Source organism: Rhincodon typus, chromosome 4, assembly GCF_021869965.1.
Source record: "Rhincodon typus isolate 14 chromosome 4, sRhiTyp1.1, whole genome shotgun sequence".
Taxonomy (NCBI): domain Eukaryota; kingdom Metazoa; phylum Chordata; class Chondrichthyes; order Orectolobiformes; family Rhincodontidae; genus Rhincodon; species Rhincodon typus.
In genome coordinates, this window is record NC_063335.1 from 116,755,763 (window position 1) to 116,775,382 (window position 19,620).

The following is a 19,620-nucleotide window of genomic DNA, read 5'->3' on the forward strand; positions in this document are numbered from 1 at the left end:
CTTTTGAAAAAGCACTCTGATCATCCCCATTCTACCCTTAAACTCCTCTTTTGCCCAAAGCCCCTGTAATTTATTTTTCTCTATGTGATACCTGCTTCAAAGTGGAACAGTTCCTAGATTCAGATCATAAGGGACAGGTGCAAGGTTAGACACTGTATGCACTGGTGTTTTGAACAGTAAGAGGTAAATTGATTGAAACATTTAAGATCCTGGGGGTCTGGATAGTACGGAAAGGCTAAGACCATATGATGTAGAAGCAGAAGTAAACCATTCAGCCCATCCATTGACTGCTGATATGATAATCCATAACTCCACTTTCTTGTCTTTTCCCCATAACCCTTGATTTCCCTACTGATTAAAAATTCAGACTTGAGTAAGACCAAAAGATGTATGAGATGTTCCCTCACCTGGGAGAATCTAGATCTAAGGGATCACTATTTCAAAACTACACGTTGCCCATTTAAGGGAGGAATGAGAACAATCTTTTATTCCCAAAGGGTCTTTGGAATTCACTTCCTGAAAGGTAATAAAAGCAGAGAGATTGCGTATTGCTAAAGCAGACATAGACAAATGCTGGTGAGCAAGGGAGATAAAGGTTATTGGGTTTAGGAGGGAAGATGGAGGTTTTATTGATCTTTTTGATACTACAGCAGGCTTCATAAAACCATAAGAAATACGAACAGGAGTGGGCCCCTTGAGCCTGCTCTGCCATTCAATAGGAACATGGCTGATCCAACGTTGCTCTCGTCCACTTTCCTGCCCTTTCCCCTGATTCTCCTACTGATCAAGAACCTATTGATCTCAGCCTTAAATAAACACACGGACTCTGTCCCTACAGCTCTCTGTGGCAAGGAGTTCCAAAGACTCTCAACCCTCTAGGAGAAGATATTCCTCCTCATCTCAGTCTGAAATTGGTGCCCCTTTATTCTGTGACTATGCCCTCTGGTGCTAGACTCTCCCATGAGGGGAAACACCCTCTCAGCATTTACCCTGTCAAGCCCCTTAAGAATCCAATATTTCAATGAGGCTCGAGGGGCTGAATGGACGACTCCTGTTCATTGAGATGACCCTTCCTCTGAGGCTGTGCCTCCATTGCCAGGAACTTGTTGTAATGCTGACACAGAATAGGCCACACCTGTTTGTATATCCATGTCATGGTTTCATCAACTTAGGAAGATAACAAGCAGCGTACACATTAGAGATGTGCAAATGGCTTCCAAACGATCAGCTCCAAATCCAGACCAAATCTTAAGCGCAAGAAAGACCCACTTTTAAGAAACAAAATCACTATTTCCTCTTGCAGATCAGCCACAATGTGAAAACTGGCTCAGTCTTAAAGCTCCAACATTGCCCACTGGGATCAGAACATTCCCAGGCTCGAGCCAGCTAAGCTCAAGGCTTTCAGTCTCCCTGATCCAGCTTAACAGAGATCTCAGACCCAGGGTTATCGTCCTTACCTATCCACATCAGTCTGTCGAGGCTCTTAGACAAACTGCATCATTAAAAGACAACATTAACTCTTTCACGTCTCACTACAAAGAGTTTTCTTTTGATAACAGGGAAGAAGGAGAAACTCGTTCAGTCGCTCAGTCGCAGAGAAGTTGCTGAAAAGAAGGATAAGGTGGTCAAAGCTATTCACCTTGTGGGCGTGGGTGTTTGTGGATGTGGTGCCAGTCAAGCAGGAGGGCAGTGGCCAGATGTGATGCTCAGTTCAGGTCCACTTGTTAATCTCAGACTTCAACTAAATATTAACCGGAACAGCATTTCCCGGGTGGGTTCCTGTGTTTCTCACCCAATTCCCTGAATCTGAATTCCCCAGGTTCCTGAACACAAACTCATGACCAAATTTCACCACTTGGGACATTGGAACGTTTATGCCAGAGATAGTAGGAACTGCAGATGCTGGAGAATCCGAGACAACAAGGTGCAGGGCTGGATGAACACAGCAGGCCAAGCAGCATCATAGGAGCAGAGAGGCTGACGTTTCGGGCCTAGACCCTTCATCAGAAAAGACCCTTCTAGGCCCGAAACGTCAGCCTCTCTGCTCCTATGATGCTGCTTGGCCTGCTGGGAACATTCATGCCATTCACTTTCAAAAATGGGATATGAATGATGAAGAACGTGCAATGGAGGGAAAGACCGTTGTCAATGTTCAGACAAGGTTTATGTGACCCTAAACCGCGCAATATTCCCCATCTCCCTGCTCACCATTTCCATCCAAATAACCATCCAATGCCCCTCTCAAATGCCTGAATTGAACCTGCCTCCACCACATTCCCAGGCAGTGCATTCCACACCCTAACTACTCGCTGGATGAAAAAGGTTTTTCTCACATCACCCTTGTTTCATTTAGACATCACTTTAAATCTATGCCCCTCTCTTCTTTCTCCTCTTACAAGCAGGAATACTTTCTCCCTAGTGACTCTACCCAGCTCACTTATTATTTTGTAAACCTCCAATAAATCTCCCATCAGCCTTCTCCTCTCCCAGAGAGACCAGTCCCATTCGCTAAGGGGTGCGTCTTTAATATTCTGCACCCTCTCTACACTTGCCTGTTCAAATTAGACTTATAGGGCAGCACGGTGGCTCAGTAGTTAGCACTGCTGCCTCACAGTGCCGGGGACCCAGCTTCAATTCTACCCTCGGGCGTCTGTCTGTCTGTAGTGTAGACATTCTCCCCGTGTCTGCGCAGGTTTCCTCCGGGTGCTCTGGTTTCCTCCCACAGTTTAAGGATGTCCAGGTTCACGCTAAATTGTCCCTTAGTGTCGAGAGATGTGCAAGCTATGTGGGTTCGCCATGGGAAATGCAGGGCTACAGGGATGGGGGGTGGGGGGGGTAATGGGTCAGGGTGAGATGCTCTTTGGAGGGTCAATGTGGACTCAACGGGCCAAATGGCCTGCTTCCACATGGTAGGGATTCTATGATTCTATGAAAACGATAGCTTCAATCAGAATCAGTGAAGACGTTGAGTGTGACCACAGCAACACTGTCTGCACAGATTCTGTAATTTCTGGCAGAAGGCCACTTAACTGAATCTCTTGTATGAATATTTCAGTGCCTTTGTTCCATCTGTGTGTATGTGTTTATTTTAATCTTTGGCTCCAAATACATACCTAGAATAATGGCTTAGAAATCAATTGGAAGATCAACTGGCAGATTGTCTGTTTTTAAGACACGAATTAAAATTCACAAGTAAATCAAATTTGTAAGCCAATGAACCAGTGTTAAACACTTACTCTGCTCAGTCTGAGAACAAGCCTCCATCCTCCCTGTCTTTAAGCATGCCCAGCCTCCTGGTTGCAAACTCACTCCTGGTGTCTGTCTGTTTGCCTCAGGACCATTGCTGATGGAAGGCTGGTTCAGGGATGGAGGTGTGGGTCGGGAAGTTGGGGGGGTTGGTCAGTGAATGGTGTCCAGAGAGAGCTAGATAAGTTACACTTTGCCTCTAAGGGATGCTTACAGAACGCTGCCCTCCCACCTCCCTTCTGTGCAAAAAACGAAAAGCCGGGAAACAAAAGAGAACAGCCTCTTACAAACTGGTGTTAGCTCGAAAAAAAATTCACCTGTCATGCATCCTGTCAGGATTTTAAAATTTCAGTTCGTACAGAGAGAAAAAAAGAAATAATAACTGACCAAACTGTAGGCTGAAATGCACAACTGCACTATCTCAAATGATTCTGTGTACCCTAGAGAACCCTCAAACATATCTGAAGCATGTCCTTTCTGTCCTGATTTTACTGTAGGCTTGAGTGCAAGAGAAATGAGCATGTCCTAGCTGCAGGTTATCAAAATGCTGCTTCGCATTTCCTCTGAGAAATTCTACCTGTCACGGATCTGTCAAGAGTTCAGAATTTGCAGTCAGTGTCCTTCATCTCCAGAGACTTGTTGGATTCGAAATTCAGCAAAAGGAGGAGAAGAGGTGGTTGATGGTTAGAGGCTTGTGTTGTCTGGTGTTTTTTTTTGTTCTTGTTACACCTGAGGCATCAGCAGAGTTACAACCTGATATAATGCTGTTGTCACTATACGATGGAGTGATCATGCAGCCGCTGATCAAGACCAGTCGAGGAGTGCAAAAGCTGCGAGCGAGGACAGTTAGCTTGTTCGAGCTGTTCAAGGGCCAGATCTAGGGGTCACAGTATGAGGATTCGGGGTAGACCATGTAGGATGGAGATGAGGAGACATTTCTTCACCCAAGGAGCAGTGAGCCTGTGGAATTCATTACCACAGGAAGTAGTTGATGCCAAAACATTGAATGTATTCAAGAGGTGACTAGATATAGCACTTGGGGTGAATGGGATCAAAGGTTGTGGGGAGAAAGCAGGATTAAGCTGTTGAGTTGGACAATCGGCCATGATTGTGATGAATAGCGCAGCAGGCTCAAAGGGCCGAATGGCCTCCTCCTGCTCCTATCTTCTATGTTTACATGTGTCTGTGATTGTCTCTTCAGCCGTACAGTCCTATAGGGACAGCAAAAGGCGTAGGTTGTTATCTCTCCGTCGGCAACTTCCCATTTCCTGCACCCGTATACAAATCTCACCCATATCCTATCTCCCATCCTTCCAGCAGATCCTGGCTACCAATCCAGCAACACCTCAATTTCAAAATCCTCAAAGTCCCCCTGGTTTCATCTTTCCCATCTCCCCTATGGAATTTAATCCTGCTAAGTGCAAGGTGATGCATTTTGGGAGGTCTAGTAAGGGAAGGATCTCCACAATGAATGGTAAGTGAGGAGCAAAGGGACCTTAGTGTACAAGTCCACACATCCCTGAAGGTGTCAGCACAGGTAGATAGGGTGATGAAGAAGGCATGCAGGATATTTGCCTTCATTAGGCGGGGTGTAGAATATAGGAGGAAAAAAGTCTTGTTGCAACTTTATAAAACATTGGTTACTACACAGATAGAATACTGTGTGCAGTTTTGGTCACCGCACTGTCAGAAGGAGTTGATTGCACTGGAGAGGGTGCAGGGGAGATTCACCAGGATGTTGCCTGGGATGAAAAGCCTTAGTTATGAGGAGAGACTGAAATAGGCTGGGTTTGTTTTCCTTGCAGCAGAGGAGGCTGAGGGAGGATCTGATTGAGCTATACAAAATTATGAGTGGCATAGACACAGTAGATCGTAAGAATCTTTTCCCCATGATAAATGTGTCTAAGACCAGAGGGCATAAGTTTAAGATGAGGAGTAAGTGGTTTAGAGACAATCTGAGGAAAGGTTTTTCACCCAGAGGGTGGTAGGAATATGGAACATGCTGTCTGACAGGGTAATGGAGGCAAGTACTCTTACAGCATTTAAGAAGCATCTGGATGAGCACTTAAAATACCAGGGCATAGCAGACTGTGGACCTAGTGCAGGTAAATGGGATTAATGTAGTTTGGTGCTTGTTGGTCAGCACAGACATGGTGGGCAAAGGGCCTGTTTCTATGCTATCCAACTCTATAACTCTGTGATTTTTGTAGTGTTTTCCAGTCCCAAAACCCTCTGAGATCTCTACGCTCCTCCAATGCTGGCCTCTAGCGAATCACCTAAATGCAGTCTTTCCACTGTTGGTGGTGGTGCCTTCAGCTGCCTGGGACTCCGAGCTCGATTCCCACTGCTCTCTTTCAAAAACCTTACCCCTTTGGCCACTCCCTGACCAATTGTCTCTTTACGGACCTTGACGACATGGGGGAGGTTTTACTGCATCAAAGGCACTACATGTATGCCAGTTGTTGCAATTGAAGAGTTGTGCGTGAGGTGAGCATGAACAAGTCAAACCTTGTTTATGTCCAGACAATCAGAACAGTGTGGATGTACTTTCAGGGGTAATGGTTTGCAAATGTGGGACAATGTCAATGGTGCCTGAGGGAGAGCACTTAACCTTCAAAGCTGAAGCAGAATCCAGCACTGAATCTCCATTTGGAATTGTTACCAAAGTGTTCAGCTAGAGTTTTCAAGACTGTTGCCTTCTGTTCTTTATCTTTCACGGGATGATGGCATCGCTGGCATGGCCCAGGCATTGCCCATTGCTTGCCATGGCTTGTCAGGGCCATTTCAGAGGGCAGTTAAGAATTGCCAGACTGGGTAAGGACATTATGACAGTTACATATTAGTTAAATAGTCACCATCCCAGAAGGAAAAACCAGTAAAAGCTACAAACAATGCATTCTGGTCTATATCTCAGAGCAGTGTTCTAATACGACCAAGTGTTACTGCTGGTTTCGTCTGGGTCAGGGTTTTTATTCCAGTTTTTATTTTGTTAAATTCAAGTGTAGTCATGTAGAGTAGTGGGAATGTCACTAGAGTAGTAATCAGAACCTCAGGTTATATGGGTTCAAATCCTACCATGCAATCTGAATTCAACTAAAAATCTGGAATTAAAAAGCAAGCTGAATAATGTTACAAACAAAAACCCCTCTGGATCACTAATGCCCTTCCAGGAGGGAAAACTGCTGCCTGTACCTATTCTGTGTGATTTCAAACAATGTGTTTGACTCTTAACTGCCATTTGGGCAATAAACACTAGGAATACCAAAACCCCAGAGATAAACACAAAGGGATGAGGTGCTGCTAAAGGAACTGAAGCCTGTCAACAGGATTGGTGAGGAATGAGGGATTTGTTCCTTCTTAATACATTTGCAATTGTCTGTTTGTGAGCTGCTGTTCTCTCAGACACTGGAATGCACATAAATTCTTGAGTTTAGGTAAAGTGTTTCAATATAATTTTCTTGTGTGTTTCCACACCATAACTGGGCTGCGAGGACTGTAAATATGATTCTCTGCAGATTTGCTGCTCCCATGATACAAATTACCTTCCCCTTGGAACTCCTGTGTCCAATATGAAAAATGCAACAAACAGTTGGCAACACAGGATTTCCACTCCCTGTTTCTCTTTAATCCAGAGTTGATTAATGTGCAGATTTTGAAATCAGATAGACAAAAACAAACCCTCCACTCACATTGCTCTAGATTCAGTGCAAGCTACATCCATGTTTTACAATTCCCTCGATACTTTTAACCTCTGCCTATCTCTGTGAACCCTCTAGCCCTTACAGCCCTCCAAGATCTCCATGTTCCTCCAGTTCTTGGCTTGTCCCCATCCCTGATTCCCATTGCTCTGCTATCCATGGTCATGACGTCCAGGTGCCTAGGGCTCCAAACCCTGGAATTCCCTCCCTCAACCTTTCCAACCCTTTCTCTTCCTTTAGGCTGCTCCTTAAATCAACTGATACTTGGGATGGAAAAGTTGGATACGCTTAGCATTCAGAAGAGTGAGAATTTAAATCAATGAGGGGACTTGATAGAATGCACACTGAAAAGATGTTCTCCCTTGTAAGAGAGCCTGGATCTAGGGAACAGTTTAAAATTAAAGGACTTCCCATTGAAGACAGAGATGAGGATTATTTTTCTCTCAGCAGTAATGAGCCCGTGGAATTCTCTTCCCTTTAAAACAGTGGAGATGGGGTCATTGAATATGTTTAAGGCAGAAGAAGATAGATTCTTAACTAGAAAGAGAGTTCAAGATTATCAGAGGTAGGCAGCAATGTAAAGTTGAGGTCACAATCAGATCAGTCACAATCTTAAGTGAATGGTGGACCAGGCTCAAGGGGCTGAATGGCCTGCTCCTGCTCCTATTTCATTTCCTAATGTCCACCTTTTTGACCGAGTTTTTGATCATTTCCTCAAATTTCTCCTGATGTGTCACAATGTCAAATGTTGCCTCTCGACATTGTCAGGGCTTTCCTTGGGAGGATTTGTAATGTTAAAGGCACAACATAAGTGCATGATGTTGGTGCAGTGAACTACAGCTCAGAGATTAGCAACTGGATATTGCAAACTCTTTTGGTTTGATTTTCCCTGGAGCATCGGAGACTAAGGGCTGACCTTATAGAGATTTATAAAATCATGCAGAGCATGGATAGAGTGAATAGACAAGGTCTTTTCTACAGGGTAGAAGAGTCCAAAACCTGAGGGCATAAGTTTAAGGGGAGAGGGGAAAGATTTAAAAAGGACCTGAGGAATAACATTTTCACGCAGAGGGTGATGTGTCTACTGAATGAGCTGTCAGAGGAGGTGGAGGAGATGGGTACAAATACAATATTTCAAAGGCATTTGGATGGGTACATGAATAGAAAGGATTTAGAGGAGTATGGGCCAAATGCTCGCAAATGGGACTAGGTCAGTATGGATGAGTTGGACCGAAGGGTCTGTTTTCGTGCTGTGTAACTCTATGATTCTATGATATGGCTGAAATGATTGATTTTCCGCCTGGAAATGCGTTAATGGGAAGGTGATGATTAGGGGTATTTTCACTAGACTATTAATCCATAGGCCCAGAAAATGTCATTGGGACCGGATTTCGAATCCTGTTGAGGCAGATGTGGAATTTAAACACAAATTTTAAAAAATCTGTAATTAAGAATCTACTGATGATCGTGAAACCATTGCTTAATGTTGGGGAAAGACCCATCTGGTTTACTCATGTCATTTAGGGAAGGAAACTGCCATCCTTACTGGTCTGGCCTACATGTAACTCCAGCAATGTGGTTGACTCTGAACTCCCCTCTGGGCAATAAATGCTGCCCAAGCCCCTATCCCATGGATAAATTAAAAAGTGATTGATTTTGGTGTAAAGCATCCTTTCAGAGCCAATACCTGCCCATGGTATCATCTGCGATATGGAGTGGAAAACCAACTCAGGATCAGATCCATCTATCTGGAGAATAAAGGGTGTTCTAAAATGACAAGTATTTGAAAATTGCAAACGATGTTCGGTCTTTAATGTATTATCTATAACTTGTAACATGAGGTACATAGCCATTTATAAAACAGTTGGACTTTAAAATGGATAACTAACACCAAAGCATGCCATTTGGCCCATCAGTCCATGTTGGATTTTTGCTGAAGTCTTTTTCCATTCTTTTCTCATCTAAATCTATCATCTTAACCTTTCATTCCCATCTCCCTCAGATGGGTGTTTAGTATCACCTTAATCTACACTATTAACTTCAACCACACCATGTTATGGTAAACTCCACATTCTCAAATAAAAATGAAGTTCTGTGGATGCTGGGAATATGAAACAAACACAGAGAATGCTGGAGAAACTTAGCAGGTCTGGCTGCGGCTATGGCAAGAGAGAAACAGAGTTAACGTTTCAATTCCGGTCAGACTGTTCTCTGGAACTTAAAGGAGCTGGAGGATGATTGATTTTAATGTTGGTGACCTTGTGTGCATGGGAGTGAGGAGGGAGGTGGTGGTGGTAGAACAGATGGTGAGGGTGCCCAGAGCAAAAGACCGAGGGGGTGTTAGTGGAATTACAGGAGTGATAGAGATGTAAATTGGGTGTGAATTAAGGTGTGTAAGGGAGGAAATAGGTCCATTCCATTATTCTGCATTCTCACCTCTCTCTGGTTAACAGATTGGGGATTCCCTTTGCAACTTGCTTCAGTTCTGCTCCCAGGTTCCTGGGATGTCAGTGCATGCTGGTCAGTGAGATGTGGCTCCACTGTTATGGAAAGAACAGCCCTGGTAGAATGGCAGGCTCTTTACCCAGCATGCATAGGGAAAAAGAAAGTCCTCTATCTAGGGTAGAATAGCTATGTCAATATGGAGAGAGGGTAAATATCTCCCCATTTGTTTGAAACTTTTATTCCAGTACATACAAGGAATATGTGAGAATGAGAAAAAAGCAAGCTACAGGTAGTTACTAAGATGCACATGATAATTAGTGTTATCTCTAAGAACAGAGCTTCTCAAAAATTTACCTGCTGTGACCCCCGTAGCAAGGCTTGGAAATTGTTGTGGTCCCTCAGAGGGAACTGTACGATTGGAGTGGAGGACAGCAGAAGCTCAGCTGTTATAACTTTGCAGTTACTGATGTTTGCAGTTTTGGGAGCCCAAATTCCATCTCACCACCCCCTCCCCACTTGGGTTGTTGACCCCCACTTTGGCACAGTCAGCCTTAGGGCTGTTGTTGTTGTGTTTCCATGATCTTGCCAGACCAAAGGGCTGCCCTCTCATTAGAGAGAGAGAGACGATTGGTGTTGGTTTAACCTGAGGGTCACCACACCTCAGGTGAGGGGAGAGGTTGAAAAGGAGAGTCCTTCATGGTAACCTCAGCTGGTACAGGATTTGAACCCACACTGTTGGCATCCACTCAGCATTGCAGACCAACCATCCAGCCAGCTGAGCTAAACCAACCCCTGGCCTTAGAGCAACTAATACATGATATAAAAACCCCAACAAAAAAAACCCTTGTGATTTGAAATATAGTAGCTCCAAGAACAGACCAGAGGCTAGGAATCCTGCACTGAGTAACTCTCCTCCTCACTCCCCAAAGCCTATCCACTTGTGTGGTAGTGCAGCACAAGTACACATGGTGCTGGATTCAGGTTCCAGTTTCCGAGGTTGCATGGGTTCGTATCCCACCATTGCCAGTTATGCAAAGGGGGTGGCACGGTGGCATGGTGGCAAGCACTGCTGCTTCACAGCGCCAGGGACCCGGGTTTGATTCCACCCTCGGGTGACTATCTGCGTGGAGTTTGCACATTCTCCCCGTGTCTGTGTGGGTTTCCGCCCACAGTCCAAAGATGTGCAGGCTAGGTGGATTGGCCATGCTAAATTGCCCATAGTGGTCAGGGATGTGTAGATTAAGTGGGTTATAGGGGGATGGGTCTGGGTGGGATGCTCTGTGGGTTGGTGTGGACTTGTTGGGCTGAAGGGCCTGTTTCCGCACTGTAGGGATTCTATGAATTCTATGATCAAGGCACAAGTCAGGAGTGTGATGGAATACTCTCCACTTGCCTGGATGGGTGCAGCTCCAACAACACTCAAGAAGCTTGACACCATCCAGGACAAAGCAGCCGCTTGATTAGCACCACATCTACACTGTCCACTACTGAGACTAGAAGCAGTATGTGTACCATCTACACAATATCTTAGATTCTTAGACAGCACCTTCCAAACCTTCCATTTAGAAGGTCAAGGGCAGCAGATACATGGGAACACCACCCCCTGCAAGCTCCCCTCCAAACCACTCACCATCCTGACTTGGAAATATATCGCTGTTCCTTTAGTATCACTGGGTCAAAATCCTGGAATTCCCTCCCTAAGGGTGTTGTGGGTCTACCTACACAATGTGCACTGCAGCGGTTCAAGAAGGCAGCTCACCACCACCTTCTCAAAGGGCAACTAGGGATGGGTAATAGTGACAGCCACATTTCAAAAACAAATAAAAACACACTTTAAATAAATGGGGCAGAGGGTGGACACATTGACTGTGCCATAATCTAACTAAGGATGGAATTTTGTTTTGTGTCATTGTGTATGGAAAGGTAAACTGGTCACTGCATTTGATAAGGTTTGTGTTTACAGATCATCCTTGATTAGACTTGTGTTCCCTGGAATATGAAATGTTTGTGAATGATTCAATTGAGGTTTTTATGAATTCTGAAAGGATCTGATAGGTGGATAGACAGAAATTTCCTTCGCATGCTGGAGTGTTGAGAACAGATAGACGTAACTTTACAATGCAAGCCAGCCATTCAGCTGGGAAGTGAGGAAACCCCTTACCACTAAAAGAATGCCATGCTTAGAAAACATCGAAAATAGGAGCAGGAGTCATCCATTTGGCCTTTTGAGCCTGCTCTGCCATTAAATACGATCTCAGCCAATCATGTATGCTTCCTACTTTCACAGGGTTATACAGAGCTCCATCAAAACTTCCTCACTCTTGTATTCAATGTCTTGACTAATAAAGGTATATCCCATATGCCTTCTTATCGACCTGTCCTGCTGCGTTTAAGGATCGATGGACAACCACACCAAGCTCCCTCTGACCATCTGTACTTTCTAGGGTCCTATTATTCATTGTGTACTCCCTTGCCCTGGGGGTCCTCCCAAAACTCATTACCTCACACTTTTCAGGATTGAATTTCACTTGCCACTGCACAATCCCATCTGACCAGCCCCATCTATATCAACCTGGAGTCCAAGGCTTTTGCCCTAATTATTTACCAAGCAACTGAATTTCATGTCATCTGTGACCTTAGTGATCATGCTTCTTACCTTCATGTCTAAATCATTAACGTACACAACAAACAGCGAGACACCCAGCACTGAACACTACGGTACACCACTGGACACAGCCTTCCAGTTACAGACTTGGTCTTGTTCTGTTGCCAGTTTTGGATGCAATTTGCCAAATTGCCCTGATGCCATGGGCTGTCAGTTACTTAACCAGTCTGCCACATGAGACCTTGTCAAAAGCCTTACTGAAGTCGATGTGGACTACATCCACTGCAAGACCCTCATCTAACTCAAAAAATTCATTCAAATCAAAGAGAACTTTCTTCCAGAAAATTAAGTCGACTGCAATCCAATTTACAATTCTACAGCAATCAATGCTTCATTGAAAAGGATACCAAGAATAATGGAGTCAGTATGAGTAAATGAATAAAGATCAGACACGATTTCATCAGAAGGCAGGATGGGGTTTAGGGGCTGAATAACACCTTGCTGTTCCCATAATCAGTCTACGTGCCTTCGAATGATACACATAATTAAACCAGTTTTAAAACAGGGTGATTTCTCAGGAAATAGTATTCAACAACCTACATTGCTGAAACAAGATTGTTCTTCTCAAATACCTGCAATTCTGTTTGGAAGAAAAACTTCTGTGGGCACTGTGAACAGTCGTAGATCTTGTCCTCCTGCCCATGGGCAGAAAAAATATGATGCTGCAACTTGCTTGCTTGAACAAACACTGGAAAGAAAACCCAAAGAGTTAATGGGCTGTCCTGCAAGATGTAGAGCCCACCTATAGACACAAGTGTTATGTGTAAAACACACACACGCGCACACGCACTCACACACACACACACACACACACACGCGCACACGCACTCACACACACACACACACACACACACACACACGCACGCACACACACGCGCATACATTCATACACACACATGCGCGTACATTCATACACACACACACACGCATACATTCATACACACACACATTCATACACACACACGCGCGTACATTCATACACACACACAATTACGCACACACATGCCTTCACACACTGTCAGACATGTATTGTCTCACACACACACATTCCTATACACACTCATTCTAATGCTGCTCAATAGCTCCACAGTGTAAGTTATGTTACATTTACTGTACTGTTATAATAGCTCATTTGACCCAATTGATCCATTTATGCTCCACATTGGAATTTTTTTCCTCTTCCTTTCATTCTTCTAATTCTTCACTTTGTTTTGGATAATATTTCCAAACTCTACTCGTTTTCTGTCTCCCACTCATTCTCCAGCCCCTTTAAACTCTCGGTTCTGCTCTTGTCTACTTTGCAGTCTTGCCTTTGCTACAGCTCCTGTCTCTGTTATTGCTGGGCATTGCTGTTTGAACCGAAGCTCACAGTTACTAACAGTTGTCCGTGTTGCATCTTATAGCGACTCGCTGCACAGAAGGCCATTCAGCCCAGGGTATCTGTGCTGGTCTATGAAAAAACTGTCCAATTAGTCTCATCCACCCACTGTTTACTCGCCCATAGCCCTGAAAATGTGTCCTTTTACATATTTACCAATTTCCCTTATTCAAGTCATCATTGAGCATGCCCTCACTGCCCTATCAGGCAGCAAGTTCCAGATCACAACAATTTGCTGTGGAACAAATCTCTGCTCAACTCCCCCTTTGATTCTTTTTCCAATTATCTTAAACCTGTGGCCTCTGTTCACCAGGCTTCCTGCCATTTCAAATTATTCCTTCTGTTTTATACTTCTCAGCTCACTGCCTATAAGGGTGGTAGAGGCAGAAACCCTCAGAACATTGAAGAATTATTTAGATGTACAGTTTCAATGCCAAAGCACACAAGGCTAACTACTGGAAAATGGGCTTAGAATAGTTAGGTGGTTGCTTCTGACTATCACAGACTTGATGGGCGGAAAGGCCTTTTCCTATGCTGTAGATCTCTATGACTCAATGAATCATAGAATCATACAGCACAGAGGAGGCCCTTCAGCTAAGGAATCTGTACTGTCAAAAGTATACCACTACCCACACCAGTCCCACTTTCTGCACTGGGCCCATAGCCTTGCATGTTATGACACAAAGTGCTCATCCAAGTACTTTATAAAGATTGTGAGGTTTCATGCTTCAACTACCCTCCTAGGAAGTGCATTCCAGACCCCCCCACCCCACCCTCTGGATTCTCAGATTCCCTCTAATCCTCCTGCCTATCATCTTAAAATTATACCTGCTGGTTCTTGACCGTTAACTAAGAGGAACAGCTGCTTTTTAACCACCCTTTCCATGCCTCTTATAATCTAATACACCTCTATCAGGTTCCCACTCAGCCTTCTCTGCTCCAAAGAAAACAACCTGAGCTTGTCCAGCGTCTCCAAGTGCTGGCAAATGGGACTAGATTAATTCAGGGATATCTGGTCAGCATGGAGGAATTGGACCGAAGGGTCTGTTTCTATGCTGTATGATTGAATGACTCAATGGCCAGGGTTGCAGGGTTTGAGCTATGGGGAGAGGCTGAATAGGCTGGGGCTATTTTCCCTGGAGCGTCGGAGGCTGAGGGGTAACCTTATAGAGATTTATAAAATCATGAGAGGCACGGATAGGGTAAATAGGCAAGGTCTTTTCCCCAGTGTAGGGGAGTTCAAAACCAGAGGGCATTGGTTTAAGGTGAGAGGGGAAAGATTTAAAAGGGACCTAAGGGGCAGAGGGTGGTGCGTGTATGGAATGAGCTGCCAGAGGATGTGGTGGAGGCCGGTCCAATTACAACATTTAAAAGGCATCTGGACGGGTACATGAATAGGAAGCGTTTACAGGGATATGGGCCAAATGCTGGCAAATAGGACTAGATTAGTTTAGGATATCTACGCATGGACAAGTTGGGCTAAAGTGTCTGTTTCCGTGCTGTACGTCTCTATGACTCTATGACTAAAGTTTGGTGACAAGAACTGCACACCAAAGTCCTGTGCAGCTCTGACATAATCTCCGTTCTCTTATAATCTATGCTTTGACTGATAAAGGTAAATTTTAGACGGGGATATGCTGCTCCTGGATGTGAAAGGAACAAGAACGAGAGGGCGCAGATTTAAACTGAGGTGGCAAGGGTGAAATCTTTCTCATCCAGCAAGTAATTAGGGTCTGGAATGCACTACCTGGAAAAGTGGTGGAGACAGGTTCAAATGGGGCATTGAAGGGGGGCATGCGATGGTTATTTGAATAGAAACGGTGTGCAGGGATACAGGGAAAAGGCAAGAGATTGGAGCCAGGGGAGTTGCAGACTCAATGGGCCGAATGGCCTCTGCCTGCATTATAAGAATTCTGTGATTAAGGCTGAATGGATTCGGTGGGGGTGGGGGTCCCAGGATGGAGACGCGAGGGTGACCTTTGACCCAGTGCACTGACAGCAAATTCTTCAGCAACCACTGTAGTGATGTTTCCAATTCTAATGAGTACAAACTGGGGCCGAGAATGTAAAAAAAACACACACCAAGGGGAAGTTTACCAGAGAGCCACGCCATTAATAATTGAGCAGTGTATGCTACAGGCTGGGAAAAGAGATTTTCTGAAGGATACCTGAAGCACTGTGACCTACAAGGTTTCTCGACACGATATCATTACAGAGAGATTATAATGGGAGAGCCTGAAACTGAAACTCATTCATGTAAAGCCCAGCCTCTCGCAAAGAGCTGCGGAAAACTGGGGTAGGAGGAGCCTTTGGACACCAATAACCAAGATCTGATAAAGATTAATCCGAGATGGGTGTTTCACAAACAATGGTGAAGGGTGTATGTTGCAGACTTTCTAGCTTTGCTCCAGCAACCAAAGCTAGATCTTCAGAACATGGTGAGTCGTGACAAGGAGGGGAGACATCATTGAGCTGTGAACATAAATGATATTGGGTGTCTTCGTTGTACTAGGGATGGGGGGCAGGGGGCTCAAGGACAGCGAGGATGGCTATAGTCATCCAACACTTGGCACTCCCACAGCATCCAGGATGGTGCATGGACTGGGTGGTCACTGAACAGGTCAACCCCAGGGAGACAGAGCAAACTGCAGCATCACAGATTTGTTATGGAGAAGAAGGACGCCCATTTGGCCCATCATGCCTGTGCGAGCTACTACACACCTAGTACCAATTTAGGTGGCCTAGTGGTATTATCGCTGCACTGTTAATCCAAAGACCCAGGTAACGTTCTACAATCCCGGGTTTGAATTCTGCCATGGCAGATGGTGGAGGTTGATTTCAATAAAAATCCGGAATATAGAGTCTAATGATGACCATGAATCTATTGTCGAATATCAGGAAAATCCCATCTGGTTCACTGAAGGCCTTCAGGGAATGAAACCTGCAAACCCCTCCTTACCCGGTCTGGACTACATGTGACTCCAGACCCACAGCATTGTAGTTGACCCTTAAGTGCCATCTGGGCAATTAGGGATGGGCAATAAATGCTGGCTTAGCCAACAATGCTCACATCCCATAAATGAATAAGAGCTAATCTCCTATCTGTCCTTTCCCTATATCCCTGCACATAGTTTCTATCCAAATAATCATCCAATGCCCCTCTTGAATGCCTTACGAGCGATTCAGACTATGTTGGTACCAATGACAGTGACAGAAAGGGGGATATAATCCTGAATTTAGGAGCACGGTAGGAAATTAGCAAGCAGGACCTCAAATGTTGTAATCCCTGGATTACTCCCTGCACCATGTGCAATCGAATGCAAGATGAAGAGGATAGAGGAGATGAACATGTGGCTGCACAGATGATGCAGGAGGGAGGGTTTCTGATTCATAGAGACAAAAAGTTTTTTCATCACAGAAAGAGGCCCTTTGGCCCATCATGTCTACACCAGACATCAATCATCCATCTATCCTAATCCTAATTTTCTGGCATTGGTCCAAAGCCTTGTGTGCTTTGGCATTTCAAATGTTCTCTAAATGCTTCTTAAGTGTTTACAAGCCTTTACCAAGCTTTCAGGCAGCAAGTTACAGACACCTATCACCCTCTGAGGGAGCATGCTAGCAAAGGACTTTCGAACACAAGAAGGTCATTCAGCCTCTAGCATGCTCCTCCATGCTATAAGATCTGTCTGTTATAACCCCACTTTCCTGTCTGTCTTCTGTTGCTGGCTGCAAGATGAAGCTGATAGGTTACAAAAGAACCTGTTTCCTTGTGGGACAACGTTTAAGTGCTGCTGGGGAGGGTTGAAACTAACTGCACAGGACTTTGGGAATAGTAAGGAAATTGAGGGAAGTCAGGATAAAAGCAGAAAATTGGAGTTGATAGTTAACAAAACAGCTGAGATCTCATTAAATGGTGGAGCACACTTGATGGGCTGAATGGCCTACTTCTGCTCCTAAGTCTAATGGTCTTAACCAGGAAGTAATATCAGACAGGAATACTACACTCCACAGGAATCTGGGGAAGATTGCAGTAGAGTAGGAAACAGTAAAGTATGAGGTGAGTTCACAGCAAAACGAGAAGGAATAAAGTCTACATTGAGTTTACAGTGCATGTGGGTGAGTGCTAACTGAGATTGGTGAGCTATAGCCAGTCACATGGAATTCTCATGTTGTGGTGATGATGGAGACTTGGCTCAAGGAAGGGCAGGACTAGATATTCATGGATACAAGATGTCCAGGAAAGGCAGGAAAGGATGAAAAGGGAGAAGGGCAGCAGTATTAATTAAGGAGGGTGCTGCAGACAGAGGGTGCCCCAAAGGGGTCAAGGACAGAATTGATTTGGTTAGAGTTAAGGAGCAAGAAAGTTGCAATGTCATTGCTGAGGGTGGTCTGCAGGCCACCAACTAGTGGGAGGGACAATGACAAATCAGTTTGCAAGGATATTACAGTGAGGTGCAAACATTTTTTTATTAATTCGTGGGACATGGGTATCGCTGTCTGGGCCAGCATTTCTTGCCCGTCCCTGGTTGCCCCTTGAGAAGGTGGTGGTTAGTTGCATTCTTGAACTGGTGCAGCTTCTGTGCTGCAGGTAGACCCACAACGCCCTTAGGGAAGGAATTCCAGGATTTTGACCCAGTGACACTGAAGGAACGCCGATATATTTCCAAGTCAGGATGGTGAGTGGCTTGGAGGGGAACTTGCAGGGGGTGGTGTTCCCATGTATCTGCTGCCCTTGTCCTTCTAAACAGAAGTGGTTGTGGGTTTGAAAGGTCCTGTCTGAGAAGCCTTGATGAATTTCTGATGTGCATCTTGTAGTTAGTACACACTACTGCTATTAAACGTTGGTGATGGTGGGAATGAATTGTGTGGATGTGCGCAGGTTATTTTGTCCTGGGTGTTGTCAAGCTTCCTGAGTGTTGTTGGAGCTGACTCCAGCCAGACAAGTGGGGAATATTCCATCACACTCCTGTATAGTGCCTTGTAGATGGTGGACAGGCTTTCGGAAGTCAGGAGGTGAGTTATTTGCTGCAGCATTCCTCGCCTCTAACCGGTTCTTGTTTGTTTCTGTCAATGGTAACCCGCAGGATGGTGATAGTGGGAGATTTAGCAATGGTAATACAATTGAATGCCAAGGTTAGATGGTTAGATTGTCTCTTATTGGAGACGGTCATTGCCTGGCATTTGTGTGGCACAAATGTCACTTGCCACTTGTCAGCCCAAACCTGGATATTGCCCAGATCTCGTTGCATTTGAACACGGACTGCTTCAGTATCTGAGGATTTGCAAATGGTGCTGAACATTGTGCAAGCATGGGTGAACATCCCCACTTCTGACCTTATGATGGAGGGGTCTTATTGTCTTACGAAGAGGTTTCGACCATGCAAATAAGGAGGAACTTGCCAGTTGCAGGACAGTCAGTGCCCAGAGAGACACAGTTTGAAATGAGTTGGCAAAAGTAGTGAGGAGTTGGGGAGAATGTGGGGTGGTGGTGCTGGGAAAACAAAAGATATTTTTCCAGAACAGCTCGAGTTGTTGTGATCTGGGATGCACTCCCTGAAAGGGTGATGAAATCAGATTCAGCAAGAATTTTCCAAAGGGAATTGCTGGAAGGGAAACAAAACTTGCCGGGAAAGAGCAGGGGATAGTGGAGCTAATTCAGGTCTGTCAGTGTGCCAGCAGATGTGAGGGGCGGAAAGGTCTCCTTCTGTATAGTATGATCCGAAGAAGCAGAGAGTGGGTAATGGTAAGTGGAGAGAAAAAAAAAAGCAGTGAATTCTCTGCCTCTGAGTCCTGGGGCAGAATTTGCTGTTCAAAGTGTGCAGGGGAGCTAATCCAGGGAGAGCTGGGTGAGAGTGGACACACACAGTGCACTGCATTGACTGATAAAGCTCTCTAGAATTGGGGAATATCCAGCTGCACTCAACAAGTAAACTGCACAGACTGCAGACTTAAAAAAAAATAACCTGAATGAGCTTCTCCTTTCAGTGTTTACATTGACAATATGTTTTCATGGTAAAACAGCACAGAAAAAAAAACATCAAGTCTTTGCTTTTAAGGAGTCTGGAAGGTGCGGAGGATATAGGAATCATTAATTGCCTGCCAGGATTTTTTTTGGCACTGAGTTTTTCCCGACTTTTCAGAACGTAACCACACCTCACATTTCCCAGGTTCTGCTGCCAGAATGC

General features: G+C 44.8%; 1 protein-coding gene across 1 annotated transcript in view; it reads right to left on the reverse strand.

The window, feature by feature from the left end:
- LOC109914324 (zinc finger protein 521-like) overlaps nucleotides 1–19,620 on the reverse strand; it is a 264,019-nt gene that overhangs the window by 31,009 nt on the left and 213,390 nt on the right. The window contains exon 4 of the mRNA XM_048596231.1: nucleotides 12,627–12,742. Within this exon, the coding sequence (XP_048452188.1) occupies nucleotides 12,627–12,742 (116 nt within the window). The remainder of the gene's footprint in view (nucleotides 1–12,626; nucleotides 12,743–19,620) is intronic.